General features: G+C 43.1%; 1 protein-coding gene across 1 annotated transcript in view; it reads left to right on the forward strand.

The window, feature by feature from the left end:
* Window positions 1–20,652, forward strand: part of RREB1 (ras responsive element binding protein 1) — a 119,826-nt gene that overhangs the window by 87,365 nt on the left and 11,809 nt on the right. The window contains exons 8-9 of the mRNA XM_054285024.1: window positions 10,428–10,617; window positions 12,212–14,951. Of these exons, the coding sequence (XP_054140999.1) occupies window positions 10,428–10,617; window positions 12,212–14,951 (2,930 nt within the window). The remainder of the gene's footprint in view (window positions 1–10,427; window positions 10,618–12,211; window positions 14,952–20,652) is intronic.

The following is a 20,652-nucleotide window of genomic DNA, read 5'->3' on the forward strand; positions in this document are numbered from 1 at the left end:
CAGTGGGAGGTGGCCCAGGAGCGCTTTCTGACCCTTTTGGCCTCTCTACCTGGATTATTTAAAGAAGTCTGCTTCCCTGCAGCTGGGGCCTCAGGACACTGTCTATTTTGGTGGGTTTGTATCTGTGTGTTGGTATAATTAGCAGAGAGCTGAAACGCTGCACAGCCAATCGGGAAAATGAGAAACCTCACAGAGCAGAGGAGTTTCTCTGGAAACTTTAGTGGCTCAGAGTTGCTGTCAGACGTGAAACTGTGCTTGTAAAGGTCACCTGACAGCTCTGAGCAACATCAGCAGTGTAAGCAGAGGAGATCTGAGGGTTTCCCGGGGAGAAACCTCTCCAGATGCTATGCTGGGTTTCTCCTCTTTCTTTTGGCAAATACAATGGAACAAGCTTAAAGTAAAGTGTGTGGCTTTTTTAAAAAAAGTACCTGAACTATAAAATTTCTCTCTTGAATTTCACTGTAGCTAGAGCATACCCTTTTTATTTCCTCTCCTTTTCCTCCAGGAGGTTTAGTGCAGTATGCTGTACCAAGAGCTAAAGTATTTTTAATTTTTCCTTCCTCACAGCAGCAAAGAGACAATTATGCTGCCTCTCATGCCTAGGTATCTTCCTGAGGAGAGGAGGAGGGAGCTGGTTATGGTGTTAGACTCATTCCAATATTATTTCTCAGCCAGGATAGTTGTGCAGTTTGAATGTGGTAAAAGGTTGCTTCTTAATGAATATCATGAGGCTTTCTCATCACAGCTGGTTCAGTATGGCATTGCCTCCAGTTACAAGATTTGGTTTTGCTATATTTTTGTAAGATATAAGAAATAAGACATTGCAGCGTGAAAGTTACTCTCTGCCTATGTCACACAGCTGACCTGGTGACCAGAACCAGTTGCCATTAATAGATTCAGGGGAGATTAAGTTTTTGACCTTCTACAGAGCCTGTCCAAACAGTGATTTAATATATTAAGCTTTGTAACTTGAAAATCCTGGCCATATTTTCACAAGGACAACAAAAGCAGTTCTCTTCCCCCAGGGTTATGTGCTTCTGTAAAACCTGCAAACAAAGGACACCAAAAGCTGTTTACAGCCTACCTTGTTCTTCAAAACAGCCTGCCCAGGTTTTGCTGAAATTGTGTAGAGGTTGAACACTGCCATGGAAAGCTATTGTTTTGAACCCAGGTTAGTAACAGGCTCAGCAACAGAAGAACTCAGGCCTTGGAAAGAAAGGTGTTAGGAGTCTGACCATTAGGATCTGTGATCATCTGCCTCTAGTTTTGCCAGGGTAACCACTGTGAGGTCTTGTTTTTGAAAACACTTATGGGTGAAAAATGCTGTTGTTGTTTCTTGGTGTTACCTGGCTTCACCAATATGGAGTAGACAACTTAAATGCCATAGGAATGGTCTGCTGGACTCTGTGGGTAAATTGAAGATATCTGTCATGTGCAGCTTGCAATTGGTCACCAGGTTGGTCACCAGGTTGCCCCCTTTGCCAGCACATCCACATTCTTCAGTGTGTGGTGGGATGCTGCCAGGCACCTGGACCTATGTCCCAGTCTTTAATCATTTTAGACAATGTGCATGAGCAACTCCATTTAAGTCAAGACAAGAGGAAGTGGGCTTTGGGTGAAAAAGATATCAGCTACTTAGAATATGGCGTGTTTATTGCCCAGTTACTGTTCTTCAAGGCAGTTCTGCACCCTGGCTTTAGGGAGATAAAATAGGAAAGAAAATAAATGAATGGAGATTTAAAGTATGGAGATTATTTCAGGCATTATCACCAGTAGAAAAGACTAGTACAATATTAGATTTTTGAAGCAGTAGTCTGACCATGTAAAAGTACATTGAACTGAATGTTAAAAGGTAAAAAAAAGAAAACAGCCAGAAAAATACCCTAGTGCCATTCCTGTTTTTGCAAATGCCTATCTAAGCAAGTTTAGGAATTCACTTTCTATCTGTTCTCTCCTTATATAGTAGGGATAATCCTTCTGGCTTCCTTATTCTGAAGCACACTGCTCTCTACATGTGGCAAGCCTTTTGTGGGAAGAGAGTGTTAGTGATGCTACAAATGTGCAGGAGTGAAGGTGTTTGAAAACTAGATGTTGTTTGCAATTAATTTTACTGTGAGACAAGACTATGGGTTCATGGTGGGAAGAGGAAGCTTCTTCTAGCTAGTTGACACTGCTATTATTGGAAGCAACTTGAAGGATCAATGACAAGTCATCTTAATTCAGCATTGTGAGGTTATATACTACTTTTCTCTGTCACAGCTGTTGATGTGCACATGGCCTCGTTCCTTGTTAGCATTTCAAAATAAGAAACAGTATGCTGTTTTAATGAAGATGGATAATTCTGAGGTTGTTGTATCCTACACAGTTGTTGAGAGGGATGGAGAGCACTCCAGCATACATATGTTCATGGACCTCCTTGAGCTCTGCTTTCGGCATACTATATTTTGGGCCTAGTACTTCCTTTTTTAGTCACTGAGATTGTACCAGCAAGGACAGTTTAGATAGAAATTGCTCTGGAGTTACTGAGTACTAACACAGTTAATGGTACAAAACTTGTTGCAGCCAAAGATGGAGGTGGCAAGGGGCAGTGGTGTGACACTGCCAATTCGGCTCTCAAGCTGTTTGCTCAATGTCTTTCTGATAGAAACTAGGAACCAACTCCTAATCGCTTGCTGGCAGCATTTTCAGTGCAGGAGCAATTCCATGAGACAGCTGATGATGATGAAGTCCAGCTCTGGTGAATTCTGTGACCAGAAATATGCTGTGGTACAATGCAATTCTTGGTGAGGCAGAGGAGAGGGTATGCAAGCAAACTGGTGAATGCATCCTTTTACTGAGCAAATGGAGAAGTAGAATCAGTGGGTTGTCTTGCAAAAGCAGAACAGAACTGCATGTTACATGCCTTCTGAAGTTCCTGTTCAGAAAAGAGAGCTGGGAAACATCTGAAGAGCAGCGCGAGGCCAGCGCTGGCCTAGAAGTGGTCAGCTCACCTCAGGGAGCTCATTGTGTGAGGAAACTGGGAATCCAGAGCAGCCGGATAAAAATATTGGCTGGTGAATGGACACAGGGAGTGATGCTCTCATGTGAAACTGTGTGCTGTGTCACATGCTGTTAAATATCTTAGCTTGGCTGCCAGAATAGAAAGTGGGTAAATGCAAAGCTGACTGTAGAGGAAAGCTGCTTGTAAAGGGGCATGCAGGAGGGAAAAGGGGCTGAGCCAAAAGAGGTTATTAGCACGCCTGCCTGATCCTAAGGAGCAGGATTTGTTTATTTGCAGGCTCTCTCAGAGTGCTGGGTGCTGCTCAGCGTGTTGGCAGTCATGTCTGCATGCTGAGCATATCTTAACCTGCAAATGTAGATAAGGGCAAGGGGCTGCAATCCAGATCCAGCTCCACCTATTTGTGAGCCGTGTTCTGATCAGTGGATGCTTACAGAGTAGAGAAACCCCTGGAGATGTATTTCCTTATGTTACTCATGAAAAGCAGTGGCCTTTTTTTAACATGGTAGACACATAGATTTCTTTTTTAACTCTTGCTATTAATTTAAAAATTACAGAATTACTTGCTTTCATATTTGAAAGGTGTGTTAGAAGATGGGAAGAGCTTTTCATTTTCTTAGCTTGAAAGAATACCAGAAGGTTCACATGAGTTGGTGTGCACAAATAACTGTTACTCTGCATGTTGTGCAGCTTCTAATTTTGGTAGCTGTAGAGGACTATTCTGGTCAAGTTTTTTTGCCCCTCAGATATGTTTGCCCTCACTATTAAACCCTTCATTGTTTAAGCTGATCTTCATCTCTTTCTCTGTGATTCTGTCCAGCCAAAGTGTTGATACTTCTGTTTTTTAAAACTTTGACCTTTATTAAGTAAAAAAGTCATTATGAGAAAATGACTACTTTGTATGAGTGTCTGCAGGCCATCTCCCATTATTTTGTCTTAGTTGCATGTTAATTGTGTTGAAGTAAATGGTAGAGTAAGGTACTGTTTCACGAGGGCAGAGGTGTTTAAATCTGGCATTGTTGAAGTATTGCTGGTAAGTGCAATTCATTACAGCGTTAGGAAGAAGTTTTTACTCGTTTTTCTTTGCTCACACACAAAGGAAGTTTAAACATGACACAGCATGGCTTGTGCCTTTTTATTAAACCTTACAGCAGTTAATTTCACTGGAGTTACTCTGATGAGGGAGTCGCTGGTGCTGACACTGGCTCTGCTGCATGCTGACAAATTTCTAAAGCGCAACATCACCCTGGTTTATAGCGGTGCTCTCCTGGCTCCTACACGATACTTTTCTTTCCTGGACCACAGTGCAGCTGTAGGAATGTACATAATGCTGTGCATCCCTCTATTAATAGAAGGGTTGGTACAGGGGGTTCAGCCTTGGCTGCACCCAAGGGTGGCTTGGCTTCTTTGAGGGAGAAGATTAAAGAGAGCGACAGAACATCGGTAACAAAATCAGACGGCCAGGGGGGCGGTGGAAGGGGGGAAAAGTTAAAAGAAAAGTGCCTCTTTTGTCGAGGCTGTGAAGCAGCATGCACTGAACATCTAGCGGGCTGTGTCCGTCCCCTTAGGCACCGAGGGAAGGGGAGGGCAGCCTCTGCAGCTGGCAGGGAGTTGGCTCCTGGTGCTGCCTGCGGTTCCAGCACAGCCCCGCAGCGGTGGGCGAGGTCGAGATGGCAGAGCAGCCGGTCCTCCGGGGTCAGACACGCTGGGGAGCTGCGGGGGAGGGATGTAGGAGCGGGCATTGCAGGATAGCAGGAGGACCCGGAGAGGGGCAGGAGCGGGCATTGCAGGACAGCAGGAGGACCCGGAGGAAGGCAGGAGTGGGCATCGCAGGATAGCAGGAGACCCGGAGGAAGGCAGGAGTGGGCATTGCAGGACAGCAGGAGGACCCGGAGGAAGGCAGGAGTGGGCATTGCAGGACAGCAGGAGGACCCGGAGGAAGGCAGGAGTGGGCATCGCAGGATAGCAGGAGACCCGGAGGAAGGCAGGAGCGAGCATTGCAGGATAGCAGGAGACCCGGAGGGGGGCAGGAGTGGGCATTGCAGGACAGCAGGAGGACCCGGAGGGGGGCAGGAACGGGGCTCGCAGCACTGCTGCTTTTCCATCACTCATCTGCAGCAAATGGGAGAGATTAGTGCGGCTGTTGGATGTTATTTCCCAAGGCCCTGGGTGTGGAGGCCAGGAAAGGTTGTTTTATGGTTTTTTTATCCAAAAGGAGATGAGTATCTGGACCTGGGTAGGGTTGCACAGGAGCAGAAACCAGTTGGCTCTTTCTCATCTCTCTCACTTTGCCTCGTCCCTGAAGAAGTGAAAGAGAAGCAGAGGAATCATTTCCTGAAGGGGAATATGTCTGTAACCTGCTAGCTTTTCTTTCACAGATGGTGAAAGCCCTTGTGTTTGAAACCATCCTTTCTCCATCTCCCCCTCCTTGCCCGGCTCCCCTGCAGCGGGACATTGCCAGTGTGGAGGCTGGGAGCCTGCTCCCACCGCGGGTGTGGACATGAGTCATCAGCAGGGAATCACCCATCTTTCTCTGCTACCCAGTTGTGTTATTTTTAGGTCAGCATAGGAATTTCTTTGCTCATGAGAGCCACATTAATTCTGCAAATAACTTTAAGAGAGAAAGGAGAATAATAACAACAGAGATAGAAAAATACACGGTACTGACTGGGAATTTCAGTGGGAGGAGTTAGACAACTTCATAATTTAGTTGTGTATTAATGACTTCTGTCTCCGGATATGTTTCATTCTTTTTGTTTGTTTTCCTTGCTTCTGTTTGTGGAAGTTGCTAAAGAGCACGGACAGGAAAGGAACAAAGTGGTACCAAACTCTTTTATTTTTGATAAGGCCTAGGAATTTAAGACTGTTTTTATTTGTTAACATACACAATATGGGCAACTTTGTATTAGTGAGCTGCATGGGTGAAAACTTCAGGTTTTAGTCTGTGTGGTTTCAGTAGTACAAGCAGAACAATGGTAAATGGCACTTGCTCACCAGCAGTCTCGGGTAATGCAGAGCATAGTGTTTTGTTTAATTTCTTGGTAACATAACGGTAAATACAAATATTTGGCATTTTCGTCTTGACTACTGAAATATAAAATCTAGAAGGATTTACTGGTTGTCTGCCTTACTCTTAATCAAAATCAAGACTGATTAATTTTGCTAAAAATTTGGCTCTGCATTTCCTTTCTAAAATGTCTTTCCATTTCTTAAAGAAGGACAGCTATTTCCTCTGCAGACAAATTGGAGTTGTCTCAGAGGAGAATGTAATGCAAGGTAACAGGCACTGCTTATGTAAACTTTCCTTGCAGAGGTGCCACTTATGAAGTGCAGCAAATCCTGCCTTGCCCCCTTGAACAAACAAGCTTTGCAAAGCACTGACTATTTCGTAAAGCCTGTTAAAATTATTTTATATCCTAATTAGCATTACACATTTCAAGAATACTAACTTATTTTAGAAGAAAGCTTTTTAATGGTGTGTTTTTACACAAAGATGCATACACTTGTCTGCATTAAAAAAATTTTAAAAAGAAAGAAAAGGTGCACTGGTGTAGTAATAACTAATCAGACCTGCCTGGCGTGATACATGACCCAAACACCAAGGACAGCCTGGTTGTTGCATTGTTACATTTTGGTTCTGCTTTTGTGTTTTAGGAGTTCTGTTTCCTTACCTGCTTGTTTTTTATACCTCTGCCAGTAAGCCAGAGCCTTAGTATTATATTTGTATTGTTACAGATATGAGCAAGTCCAAAACATAAAGGCAATTGAGAATTAAAGTAATTTTAAAGAGGCCTTAGCTGCTAAAAACAGTTTTTTCCTTTCTACTTAAAATTTAATCTCTATACTTGGAACTGAACAGCTATTTTATCCTTACTCTGTAATCGTATTTATAGAAAAATTGAAAACTGCGGCCAGGACTAGCAATCACATGATAACACAGCAGCTTTTATTAGATACATCTGGAAACTTACCTTGCAGATAGAGTGCTTTTATTTCTGCACAGGTGTTGAGCCACTGCTTGGCCTGTGGTGCTGACAACCTCAGAACCTGTTCCCATCACTGTTCTCTGCAGCCATGTCATCCATGTTTGACTTGGAACTAACTGCACATGAGCAGACTTGAGAAATTTTAAGGAGAGGGAGGCCTCTCTGTTGTTTTGTTTTGTTTTGTTTTTTGGGGTTTTTTTGTATGTTTGGGTGTTTTTTTTTTTTTGTTGGATTTGTTTGTTTTGTTGGGTTTTTTTTGAACATTCATCTTGAGCAAACTATTACCATATGTTTCAGATGCTTTATTTGATATGCTGGACTTTTCAGACTTTCCACAATTACTTTTTTTTTTTTAAAAGCAGTTTAAACAAGATGAAAAAATGTTCATATCACCTAGGATTCCTTTCTCTTTTCCTTCTTAAACTGTGGGTCTAGGTTTAAAAGTACTATAGGCAGTGACACTACTGAAAGATAGAAAATAGTACTGATGACAAAACAGAGAAATTAATAGTTAGACTCCCTTAAAAAAAACTAATACTTCCAGTTAATGCACTGTTAGGCATGGCAGCTTACTCCATTTTAAATTAACACAAGACTTAGTCAGTGCAGTGATGCTTGCCTTAGTTAGGTTTTGACACTTAGTAGCTATAAGTTTTTCTTGGAGGTGCTAGGAGTCCATATCTGGATCACAGGGGAAGGCAGGACATCCACAGCTCCTTCCCATGTTGTTCTGTAAGCTGTGCCACCAGGGCAAGGTGCAGTGCATTTTTATGCCCTGAAGAGCCTGCACCTTGAGGTGACAGGCAGGATTTATCAGGATGTTTCTTTTTTTCAGCCAGGTGCTTCTTTCTGACCTAATGAAAAAAGAGCTTAATCTTCATCCCACATTCTCCTTTTTGTTTGCTGCTTCTTCACTCACAGCAGGGAAAATAAAAGATAAGGAAGAAAGAGAAAAATAAATATGCTTAATAAAAGAGAAAGCTTATATTCCTTTTATAAGATACATTACTTTTGTTCGGGGGACAAAAGGTGGTGCCCTTTGCATGGAAAACACCATTTTTAACTGGCGAATTTTTACTGTCTTGAGGCTAGCAGTTGATACAGGTGTACTGTGAAGGACTTTCACATGGGTGTTTGCTCTGAAAGATTAACTCTCAAGTGCAGCTTTTGATGAGAGACCCAAATAAAGTAGCGCTGAAAATCAGTGTGTTGCAAGAGGGAGGCGAGGAGGAGTGCAGCATGAACAAGGCACGCCTCCCTGCTGATTGGGATGTGTGGCTGCTTGGCAAGGAGCACTGGCTCCTGCTCAGCCCAGATCCTGGGGTTCAGTGGCAGGTGTCAGTGCTCCCAGTAGCTCTGTGGAGCCATCACTGGTGGCTGTGCCTGCCCTGTCACACGCAAGGGGATACAGCTGCTGCACTGGCTTCCTGTGCCCAGGACAGGCCAGGCACATTGGGACCCCAGAGATGCTTCAGGATGCCCTGAGGTCAGGGTCTGTGTCCCTGCAATGCTTCCAGCGGTGCAGGAGAATTGTTTCCAAACCCTCCTTGTTTGTATATTGACATACCAGGAGGAACATGTCAGAAGCACTGCTTGTTTTCATGCAAGGTATTTTCATGACCTCTAAAAGCAATTAATTTCAGTAGCCTGCAAGTTCTTTAGGTGACTACTCATAATTTTTTTAATGCTCTTTGGCCCCCAGTGGTTTTGTTGGTTGTGCTTTTGTCTTCACTGAAGATGAAAGCTTTGCATCACAGAATAGGTGCTGCCAAGTGAGCTGGAGGAGAGCCTTAGATCCTGATGCTGAAGAAGCACTATGTGTTGGCCATCCCATCCCACCCCCCTGAGATTGTTGTCACACTTGACATACCTCTTTAAGTAAACATTAGCTTTGTAAATGGCATTGGTTTGGTATTTAATGGAATGCAGGAACTATGTCAGCAGTAATTATACAGGTAGGATGCAAGTGAATTGACAGGAGAGTTAAAACAGATTAAACCTTCAGTGCATATTTATGTCCAAGCTTTCTGGGTACTGTGATAACAATGGCCGTGTTATATACACTTCACACTTGCTTCTTTCACCACTCAGGGACTATGAGGCCAGTTGCTTTGTGGGTGACTTGGTTATCTTTTTGTTTTCAGAGAATAAAAAAATGGCTGTGGGAGTTTATGTAGTGATAAAATGCACAACAATGGGAGTTTGTTAGGGATAGGGCAGGGAGGGGGTGGTTTCAGGATTTTGTCAGAAGTCATTTCTAATTGCAGGATGTTTTTTTAATGACTAGACACATGTCCTTTTCCTTGATGTAGAGAGCAAAGGCAGTATGGGGAAAACCAAGGCCACAGGCAGATGTGAAAAACTCCTAGTGCATATAACATTCTCAGTGACAAAATCTGACTGCCTCATACGCACTGGTGTTTTGCTTCTGGGAAACCCACGTTTTGGCTGGGAGCTGGACCTATAACCACAAGGAACTTGAGATTGAGTGAAACTGTGTGTCACTTATTGAATGCAGACTGGCCATAACCTGTCATGCTGCAGAGCTCACATACCAAATATTTAAAAGGCAATTGTCCTTGTTGACGTGTTGACCAAATGTTGCTGCATAGCCCTTCCTGCCTGCAGCATAGCTTTGATTGTTTAATGCAGTGTTTTATGTGAGAAGCCCTTGTTTAGCTGAATTTGGGATTTGAGAACTTAAGAAAAACAAGAAATTGCAGCAATAGCATGGGTAGGGAAAAACAGTGCTTCTGCATTTTTCAGGGCAAACTGGCTGTGAAGGGGGTCTAAAAGTGTCAGAAGTGTTGAACTTGTTTCAGGTCTTCCTCCTCTGAACCTTTCTCCCATTCAAGGAGTACTAGTTTTCCTTTTCAAACAGTCTATTTCTCATAACAGCTTTAAAAAATATCAGTGAAAGTTTATGGAAAAGCAATGTGATGAAGATTGACACACAGATATTAGAGTGGATGCAGCAGTAAGTTTTAAGTAGTGGATATGAAAGGTGCTGCTTTTACATTTGCTTTCTATTTAGGTCAGATTTAGCCTCTCCTTGTCACTGATTTTTTTAAAATGTTGTTTATTTTAACAGGACTTTTCAGTAAAAATCAAATGGTGTAAGGCCACTGAAATATTTTTTGTTGGACAATGAAATATTTTCAGAATGCTGTTATCTCAGCTGCCATTCTCCTGTCTGTCTGTGTGAGATTGTCAGTTCTCACATTCTTTAAACTTCCAGTGGACTCACTAGCCAGAAACTGGTAGAAAGTGACTCTGACCAAAATGGCCTTTTGTGGTGATACACTGTGGCTTTATTTTGCATTTAACAAGTTCTTGGTATCATGGGGTGAGAGGAAAGAGGATGTCCCTGTGCAAGAAGAATGCTAGTTCTTAAGTTTGCAGCAGTCAGTAAGTAATTTCTGTTTCATTCCTCTCCTTTCCAGGTGTGACATCTGTTGTATCACCTTTCGTACTCATCGGGGCCTACTGCGCCACAATGCAGTTATCCACAAGCAGCTTCCCAGAGATCCCATGGGAAAGCCTTTCATTCAGAACAACCCTTCAATTCCAGCAGGCTTCCACGACTTGGGATTCACGGACTTCTCCTGTAGGAAGTTCCCCCGCATTTCTCAGGTACTCTCTGTTCTTGGTGGCTTTAGGTGCCAGCTGCTACCGTGCTTATCTGATGAGGTCATTGAAAGACTCATCCTGCATGTAGAATATTTTGCGGACGGTACTTCACCACTGTTCGTGTAGGCTTTAAACACTTTATGCCCCTCCCTTTTCTTTTTTCATCTAAAGAATATTGGCACTGGGTAATGTGCCAATAACATTACAGTTATCCACTGTAATGGCTTTTTCACCATTACAGTGGATCGCTACCAATGTAAAGATGTATAAAAAATTTTCAAGGAAAACTTTGATCATATTAGTTCCTTGCCCCTTTGAGCATACCAAAAAATCCTACATCTGAAATCAACAGAGAGTACACAGGGTAAGGAAGACATTATTTATTTTAGTTTAACAAGGATGGAGTTGGGGTATGAAAGTTTTTAACACAAAAAACTTTGAGCAGTCACCTTACTAACTAAACAGTGACATCTTCAGTGATTTCCTGACAAAACACTCCACAATGTTCCTCATGTAAGGTTTGAGGGACAGTGGATAGGGAAAGTCAGGGAGGTAGTCTGTAAATATTTTTCTGAGAGCCATAAACATTTCTGTTGGGTGATGTGATTCCTCCCACTGTCAAATCCTGCCTATCCTAGTTTGGGTCTGGATGAAGCTGCATTATCTATTAGAAAATCAACAGCAAATCCACCTGGACCATGCTTAGTTTCTGCACTTTTCTTACTCTTCTGGGGTTAAAACATTGATTTCCAACTCTTCTGACTGCAAAGTGGTAGACTTGAAATTTACTGCTGGGCTAGGGGAGCATGTCAGTCTGTTACAGTTTTTGTATAAAACTTAAAATATCAAAAGAAAGAACTTTTAAACAAAGTTTATTTCTTTTGTAATTAATGACAGACATTTAAAGTTATTAAGGGATTTGAATGTTGGTATTTTCCTTTTGTAATAATTTTGCTTGCACTGTGAGAGAATATTTATAAAGTATTTAAAGTCTGTAAAGATCTTGCCAGCCATCTACTAGTATTTTTCTTGGGAGAATAAATGTAATCAGACTTCCCTAACCAAAAACCACTCTGCTTTAAGCTTTGAGTTTCATTGATTTGCTTTTGGGGGATTTTATTTTGGTTGGTTTACACTGGTTCATTGGTTTAGCTTCTTGGATGCCTTTTTTTTATTTTTCTTTTTTTTTTTCTTTTCTTTGCTCCTGGTTTCTTTGTAGTAGAGCTAAATGAGATAGTCTACTGCCTGGCTTCCTTTCTGTGTAGTATGCTGAGGCTCCTGTCCTGTCAATGACACAAGAGAAGTTTCTAATAGGGAAATTTAGGATGGAAAAGAATTTGAGAGCCTGAATAACCTTCTGAAGGAGTTTACTTTTGTAGAAGGGAACTTGTGGAGAATCAGCTCCTAATTCAGTTACACCCCTTAGGAGACTAAAGGCTGTTAAGTGGGAATATCTTCATGCTGGGTAGGGGAGGGCTGCTCTAGACCTCTTAACTTAGTCAGTGGAAGAGAGAGTGAACTGTTTGTGTTTTGCAGCAGCTTGTGATGCCTTTCCAGGTTGAGATTCTTACTCTAAATATTTTTGCATGTCTTGCAGGTCTGGTGTGAAACAAATTTGCGAAGGTGCATCAGTGACTTCCATCGATTTATTTGCGAGATGTGTAACAAGGCATTCCCCATGCTTTCGGCACTCAAACTGCACACAGAAACTCACGTGGTGGATCAGGGAAAAGACAAGCACAAGCCACAGTCCACAACCCCACCCGGTGAGAGCCCAGACCAGAAAGTCTTCATGGCATCCTTGGGCCTACAGTACACCAAAGACATCAAGCCTGTCAAGCAGGAGGACAATACACAAGACGAGGTCCAAGAAATGCGGCTCAGAGCTCTGAAGAGTAACCTACCTCAGGAACCTGGCAGCACCAGTCTGCTCAGCCTCTCTCCTCTGGAAGCTGCCTCCATGGGAGGGTCATTTTCAGTCCTTCCTCCTACAAAAGAAAACATAAAGCTTCTCTCGCTGCAGCCTTTCCAGAAGGGTTTTATTATCCAGCCTGACAGCAGTATTGTGGTGAAACCCATCTCCAGTGAGTCTGCCATTGAGCTGGCAGACATTCAGCAGATCTTGAAGATGGCTTCTTCTGCTCCTCCTCAAATCAGTCTTCCTCCACTTTCTAAGGCACCTTCTGTCCCCGTGCAGTCTATTTTCAAGCATATGCCACCACTGAAGCCAAAGCCTTTGGTAACGCCCCGAACAGTTGTCGCAACCTCTACACCTCCTCCTCTTATCAGTGCCCAGCAAGCCTCCCCTGGCTGCATCAGCCCAAGCCTCCCACCTCCCCCTCTGAGGCTGATCAAGAACTCGGTGGAATCTGCCTCCAATTCTCATCTCCCCCAGCCAGGAGCCAAATCAAGTCCTTCCTCGCAGCTGCTCCTCCAACCCAAAGTAGAGCCGTTAACCCAGCACGAGATGAAGACACAGCTGGAGCAGGACAGCATCATTGAAGCTCTCCTGCCTCTAAGTATGGAAGCCAAGATCAAGCAAGAAGTCACAGAAGGAGAGCTCAAAGCCATCATCGCAGGGGCAGCGAACAAGAAGACCCCGACCATGAGGAAAGTTTTGTACCCCTGCCGTTTCTGTGACCAGGTGTTTGCCTTCTCTGGTGTCCTGAGAGCTCACATCCGTTCTCACTTAGGTATTTCCCCGTATCAGTGCAACATCTGTGACTACATCGCGGCTGACAAGGCGGCGCTGATCCGGCACCTGCGGACGCACAGCGGGGAGCGGCCTTATATCTGTAAAATCTGCCACTACCCCTTCACGGTGAAAGCCAATTGCGAGAGGCACCTGCGAAAGAAGCACCTCAAAACCACCAGGAAGGATATCGAGAAGAACATTGAATATGTCACCAGCAATGCTGCAGAGATGGTGGATGCCTTCTGCTCGCCAGACACGGTGTGCAAGCTCTGTGGAGAGGACCTGAAGCACTACCGGGCCCTCCGCATTCACATGAGGACGCACAGCGGCTGCCAGAAGAAGAAGCCGTTCGAGTGCAAGGAGTGTGGCACGGCCTTTTCAGCCAAGAGGAATTGCATTCACCACATCCTCAAGCAGCACTTGCATGTGCAGGAAAAGGAGATTGAGAATTACATCTTAATGGTGGACTGCAGTGCCCAGGAAAGCCAGACAGACCCTTCTTTATTGGATGACAGCACTTATATGGACCACAAGCCCATGACGCCTTTCCTGGAGCCACAGAACGGCTTCTTGCTGGGAACATCATCTCACGTTTCCATCAAACGTGAACCTGTGGGCAACTTCCCCATGGATTTTGATGAGCCATTGGATTTCTCTCAGAAAAGCAAAAGCCTGAGTGCTGTGCAAGTGAAGCAGGAGAACCTGTTCGGTTCATCTCTGTCCCTTTATGACTGTTCCATGGAGCCTATTGACCTGTCCATCCCCAAAATCCTGAAGAAGGATAAAGATGATGTCCCCTGTGAAGCCAGGAATCAAGAGCTGGCTGCTTCTGGGAACAGTGATATGGCCTATAACTGTCTGCAGTGTCCTTTGGTTTTTGGTGCCAGTGGGAACTCAGAAACAAACCGGGGTGTCAGACATCCCCAGCCACTAAAAGGTTCTTTGCATTTGACTGTCCCGATCATTTCCCCGGCTCTCCCTGGCAATGCTGCCTTGCTGAGACCCCTGAGGCCTAAACCACCACCACCACCTCTCTTGCCAAAGCCTTCAGTAGCTAAAGAGCTGCCACCATTGGCTTCCATTGCACAGATCATTTCATCTGTATCTTCTGCTCCCACTTTGCTGAAAACGGAGGCTGCAGACGCCAGTCCCAAGGCAGTGAGCAGCTCCGCTGGGTGTGACAAATCAGGGAATGCCAAAGCTAAAGTGACAATCGTGAGCACCATTCAGAGAGACTCCAGCCTGCCCAGTGACCTGTCTCAGGCTTGTGATCCAGAGCAGTCTCCTGTTGCTGATGCTGGGTTGACTAAGAAAAGAGGTAGAAAGAAAGGAACGAAAAATAAGCCCAAACTTATCAGTAGTGTGGATCTGGAGTCAAGTGGGGAATTTGCTAGCATAGAGAAGATGCTGGCTACCACAGACACTAACAAATTTAGCCCATTTCTGCAGTCCACTGACAATTTCAAGGAAGAAAGTGGCAGAAATGGAACAAGTGAGGATGAGAAGGAAACTGCCAAGGATAAGCTCCTGAGAGGGAAGAGGAACGCTTACTCAGACTGCCTGCAAAATATTCCTTGTCCTTACTGTCCTCAAGTCTTTCCATGGGCGAGTGCCCTGCAGCGGCACATGCTCAGTCACACAGGTAAGAGTGCTCTGGGCTCACAGTAGGTTGTAGCTCCTGAGGTTGTTCCCCATGGAAGGGCCTCTCCATGGAGGAATCTTCCTTTCTCTGATGTCTGAGTTGTATTTTCCTTTATTATTTTGCTAATCCCTAGCTGTTGCTGTTGCACAGTGGTGGTGGTAGATTTTTCAGAAATGGAATAATCTCTGTGTCTTTGAGTATCAGAGGGTAAATAAAACTGTTAATAAGCATTTGATTTCAGTGGCATAATTTAGTGTAGCTGGAAAGAGGCTCAGGTTTCAGTTGTTTTGTTATTATTTTCTTGTCTTGAAGGGGAACATGTTGAATATTTAATTGTGCCTTACGTGGTTTATTTGTCTGCTTCTGATGGCTGTTTGTTGGCATCAGTGATGATAGAATAGATCTCTAAAAATGAGAGACAATAAGTGTAGAACTGTGGCAGGAAAATAAAATAATATAGTGCTTAGCATTTTTTTTTTCTTGTGGCTTTTATTTAACAGATCAAAGGAGGATGTGAGAAACTGCTCATCCTGAGCATTATGTAATAGCTTGCCTCTAGGAAAAGTTTCTTCCCAGAGCTAGACAACTAAAGGTGGGCACATGCCCTAAGGTGTGGAGATGTGTGTGGAATCTCTAGCATTGTGCTGCTGTGTAAGTAACCTCAGACCTGATGTAAACAAAAGGAGGAATTGGGTAGGGAGATTTATTCTAGGTCTGGGGTTATTTTTTGTTCTTCACTATAAAGGAAATACTGCATTGAATGCTGTGCTGATTTGAAGTTCCCTCATTCTTCCACCCACACTATACTAAAGTAATTAGTAGATTCTCATCCTGCTCTGGAGGGAGAAGGCAAAGCTCTACTTGCTGTTGTGCCCTTCAAAGTCAGTCACAGTTGTTGATATTATTTACTTCATTATGCATCTCAGCTCCTGGCATAGAGAATAAAAATTAGGGATGTTTATAAAAAACATAGGGGATTTGAGTATGGCCTTATAAAAGTTAGCACTTTTTTTGCTGGTTTTTTTTTTTTTAAGAAAATGAGGTTTCCTGAAATGACTATGCTAAAGAGGGAAACCTGAAGAGGTGAAAGAGGTTAGCTAAGGGGTTTAAAGGGAATCTGAGCTGTGGAGCAGTCCCTATTACAGTTTGCTTTGGGTGACACGAGGACATAACTTGAAAGGTATCAGTGCAACAGTGAGGCTATTGTTTTCTGGTCCTCAGAGACCAAATTATTTCATCTTATTAAGCATACAGTTTACTTTGTGGTGAAGGAGAGCGCTTTACTCATATCTCAATTGTTTTCCAACACCCTGGTCTCCAAAAAAAATACATAGTTACTGAAGAACTGTTCATGAGGCAGAAGACAATGGAGAGGCTTTTCCCAGACTAAGAGGTTTGACCTGCTTATTGATGGCAGACTTCCAAGGTAGCAGCACTGGTGTAAACCCTTAATGAAGACAGGAAAATTCACTCAGCCATGAATTATACTGGTAAAACTTACGACCACCAGGCTTGGAAGGAGGCACTGTCCTTTTAGAAAGCCTGTGCTGGCATCCCCATGAGGAGACCAAGCAGCTGTGGCCATAACAGGACTAAATCCTCACCACAGATACAGGATTTTTGGTGATACTAGAGCAGTGGCAGTAATGACATTCCAGTTGGTGTGCTCTGGCACTGATAATACTGAGCTCTTTTGTAATCATCATCTCAATGTTGAGAGAGACTTCTTGCTGGAGAACCACCCCACACCAAGTTTGGTCTAGCCTTGGGGCATCTGCCTTCAGATGGCATGAGTGTTTTCTTTCTAAACTGGTAGTAGTTTCCAGCAGTTCCCCTGTGGCAGAAGTGTCCATGGGGCCTCCTGGAGGGGAGGGGGAAAGCTAAGCTAGGAAGGTGGAGGAAATTTTGGCCAGGGAGGTGGTGCCAAAGCAAGCCTGAGGATTGCATTCAGGTGGAGCAAGCCCTGTGTTTTTGTGGTGGGTGTCAGGTGCTGGTGGCATGCAGGGAGTTTGGCAGCTCTGTGGGAGATGCAGCAGTTTGTTGGCTTTATCTTCTGGATGGGCAAACTGGTTTTCTTGTGGAGAAATCGACAGTGTTGTAGTGCAGCACAGCGTTCCTATCCCCACCTATTGCACAGGCAGATAACTTGTGACTTGTCAGATAGTTCTGTTTTTTAAAATTAGTTAAGAAACAAATCTATTTGCTAATCTTTGTAAAGAGAAAAAGAGAACTTTATTATTGTCTGTGTTTGATGGCTGCTCCCTGACCTGGGCAGAGAAAGGATGAACAAGCTAACGTGAATGGGATAGATGAGATTCCCGGTGATCTGCTTCCAAACTGCATATGTTGGATATGTGATCCATAGGCAATCACAGCAGGCAAGCTGACTGTTTAACACTGCTACAAAAAAAACCCAAAAAACTCAAAGCAGTTGTTTGAGCTAAAAAGCAGCACCTAGCTCTTCTGTATCTGTTTATAGGAAAGTTGTTATTGAGGTAATTCATGTAAGTGGTCTAAGTTAAGATGAGGAAAAGGTACATAATTCTGAGCATATAAGTGCTGTCTGTATATTATGAGTTTTGAACTGCTGAATCCATACAGATGTAAGAAGGTTTTTGCAAGTCTGTCCTTCATGTTCAATAAAATTTCAACACAGAGGCCACCTTCCATGTGGTGTCAAGATCCTATTTCTCTTTTGTGAAAGTGCAAAAATGCACATGCTACCAGTGACCCACATCCCTCATGCAACCAGAAGTGTCTCTCAGGGAAGTTTTTGCCCTGCTGAACCTTGCCTCAATACCACTGTGTGTTTGGTTTTTTTAAACTCATAAACATTTCCATGAAGAAGCATACACCTTCCTCAGTGTTTTTTTTATTTTAATAGTGAGCTCACAAGTGGAACACTGGGAATTTGGCATAGCTTGGTTTTATACAGTGCCTAATGCAGTAACTGTGTTTTGTTTGAACATGCTCGAACACTTGCTTTTAATACTTTCCTTCTTTTGATGTCTTTAATGTATAATTTACTTTCCTATGTTCAACATGGTTTGCTGCCTTTTTTTTTTTTTTTTTAATTCTCAGAATTGTGACTAAGATGTGCCCTGCAGGTGATGCAGTTGGTTTTGCTCCTTTTTATAGGATGCAGATCAGACTAGGTACAGTATAAAATTGCAGTAATGGTTGTTTTTAACCACCAGTTTGTTATAGATACCCTAATCTGTTTGCAGAGAATGACTTGAGAATATTTTCAGAGGGTTACTGGCAGATCGTACTTGGCCCAAGATTAAATTTTGGAAAAAGCAAAATTTAATGGCAGAGGAGGTTTTTTGATTTTGTTTTGTTTTGCTGCTACAACAGGAACAAACCATCCAAGAAAATATCTCTAAAAAAAATAAAGGAATAAATAGAAAATTCCTACATCTAGCCCATGAACTTGAATGTTTCCTACTGATTGGAGGTCTCAAGTCACCAAAAAAAAGGACTTTGAGGCAGTTTTATTCTTTGCTTTTATGATTTAAATCAAAGTATAATGGTAAACATCTTTATTTTGCAACATTTGTAATTACCATGGTGAATAACATGTTTCTGCTAGCAGTGGCAGGAGATACCTTGAGGACTGATCTTACATGCTTTGATTATTCAGGTGACCCTTAATACTGAAAAAGACATTCTTCCAACAGTTGGCTACTATGAAATGTAGCCAGACTAGGCTAGTCCTGCCGTGCTGCTAAACAAAATTTACAGTCCATCCCAAGTCAATATTTAGGCACAGATGCATTTTAATACAACCCATGACTATTCATATGGAAAAATTTAATAAAAAAAGCAAATCACATTGACTTGTTAGGTTACCTTCCAGTGAGTAAATGTATTTTATCAGAAGGGCTGTTGCCTTTAAGGGACAAATGAAGAAAGAAGGCAGAGAAAACTGCTTTTTTGGAAAATTCTGGGTTTGTGCCTTTAAAGGCGACATTTTTGGAAAGCACTGCAACTTCAGGTGGGAGGATTGGAGTTTGCACAGTAAGTGGAATTTTTGTTTGGGTTTTGAGACCCCCAGCTAGGACATCTGTGTGGAAAGAAGTATATTTTATCTGTTGCAAATATTGGTTTGTATGACAAATATTTGATTGATACAAAGATTTTAAATGTTGAAAATATGAGAAAATTGTGACGTGAGATGCAGGTTGAGTTTCAAGTAATTAATCCTTAGCTAATCCTGTCATTGCATGCTTGAAAAGAAATGTAGAAAGGAATTGGGCTACCTTGAAGCAAAAGGATTTCTCCTCAACTTTGAAGTTTTGTATTTGCATTGTGAATGAAGCCAGATAGAAGTGTAAAAAATAGTGATATTTGTAGCCATAAATTTATGGGTGAATTAGCAGGCATCTAAAAGGAAAGAGTGACTTGAAAGCCTACAAAAAAGCAGTACTATGATGCATCTAAAAAGTTGTGTTGACACTGGAAGAAAATGAAGAGAAAGAAACAGCTCCTGAGATGTCTGTGAGATGCAGGGAATCCCTGGTATGGGTTGAGATGTTAACTAGAACAGAGCCAGCTTTCAGAAGATGAAAGTGAGAGAGATACCCACAATGTTGTATCAAAGAGGCTGCTGGCTGTGGCAGGGGGTGGGTGGTGTGCCTGTGTTTTCAGGGGTTTTGGGTGGGAGGTGGAAGGTGTGACAGGAGCTGATCTCCTTTTACAAGTAACTATCCTCTCAATCTCTTTCTTCATCACAAAGATGTCTTGCAGGATTGCTGTCCTCATTGCACTGCATGATCATGGTTTTTCTTTCAACTTTTCCTGTGCTTAGTCCCTCCCCTGTTCTAGTCATTTAAATGAATTATAGACATGAAAAACTTTCTCCTAAGGGAAAATAATTTATTGCTTATTCAACATATGGGCCTTGATTCCACTGAAGTCAGTGGAGAGATGCCCTGTGGCTTTGATGGAAATTGTGTCCAATTCACATAGGTGATAGGCATTTCCAGAGAGAGCCTGCTGTTGAGGAGCTTGCAGTCAGGATATTGTGATTGGTCACCAAGCAATAACAGAGGCAAAGGAAGAAAACCAAGGAAGTTTCTTATTACAGAGCAGGATAAATTCATACATTTTATCTTGCATCAGGCCAGAAGCCTGTCAGAAAGGTGGTGTCATTCCTACAAAATCTAGCAGAATTTCCACAAACCTGGAGTTACCAGCTGCTACCTGTGGAGAAAAGTGCTTATCCCCCAGCCTAAGGAAGAGGATGTTGGATCTTACAATGGTACACACACTTTTTCCCAGCTGTTCAGAACACCAAGGCAAAGTTGTACTTGGTTGGGCTGAGCGCTGCAGACAAGCAAAGCATAAGAATGTGAGAAGTGCCCTTCCACATTGGAGCAGTGGTACTCTGGTCTCCACTGGTAGCAGGAAGATGTGCTCTTTAGTGTGAGCATGTGGACACAGCCACTTCCTCTGGCCTGTTGCTCTTAAAGCTCTATCAGCATCCACAACTGCTTCCTTAGGGTTGCGTGTTTGAAGATGCATCCCTGCCCACTCCCTTTGCAACCTGTTTATGGAGCTGCTGTCTGCAGGTCCTTCCAGTTGTTTTCTGAACCTGCTGATGCAGTCTGGTTTTAATTTGGCTGCTGCTGCAGGCCATGTCAGTGATCCTGGAGAGACATCAGCGATGGCTTTGAGTCCTCCTGCCTGGATGTACCTG

The sequence above is a fragment of the Melozone crissalis genome, unplaced genomic scaffold, assembly GCF_028551555.1.
Source record: "Melozone crissalis strain CALT ecotype California unplaced genomic scaffold, PUWL_Pcris_2 ptg000042l_1, whole genome shotgun sequence".
In the NCBI taxonomy this organism is placed as follows: domain Eukaryota; kingdom Metazoa; phylum Chordata; class Aves; order Passeriformes; family Passerellidae; genus Melozone; species Melozone crissalis.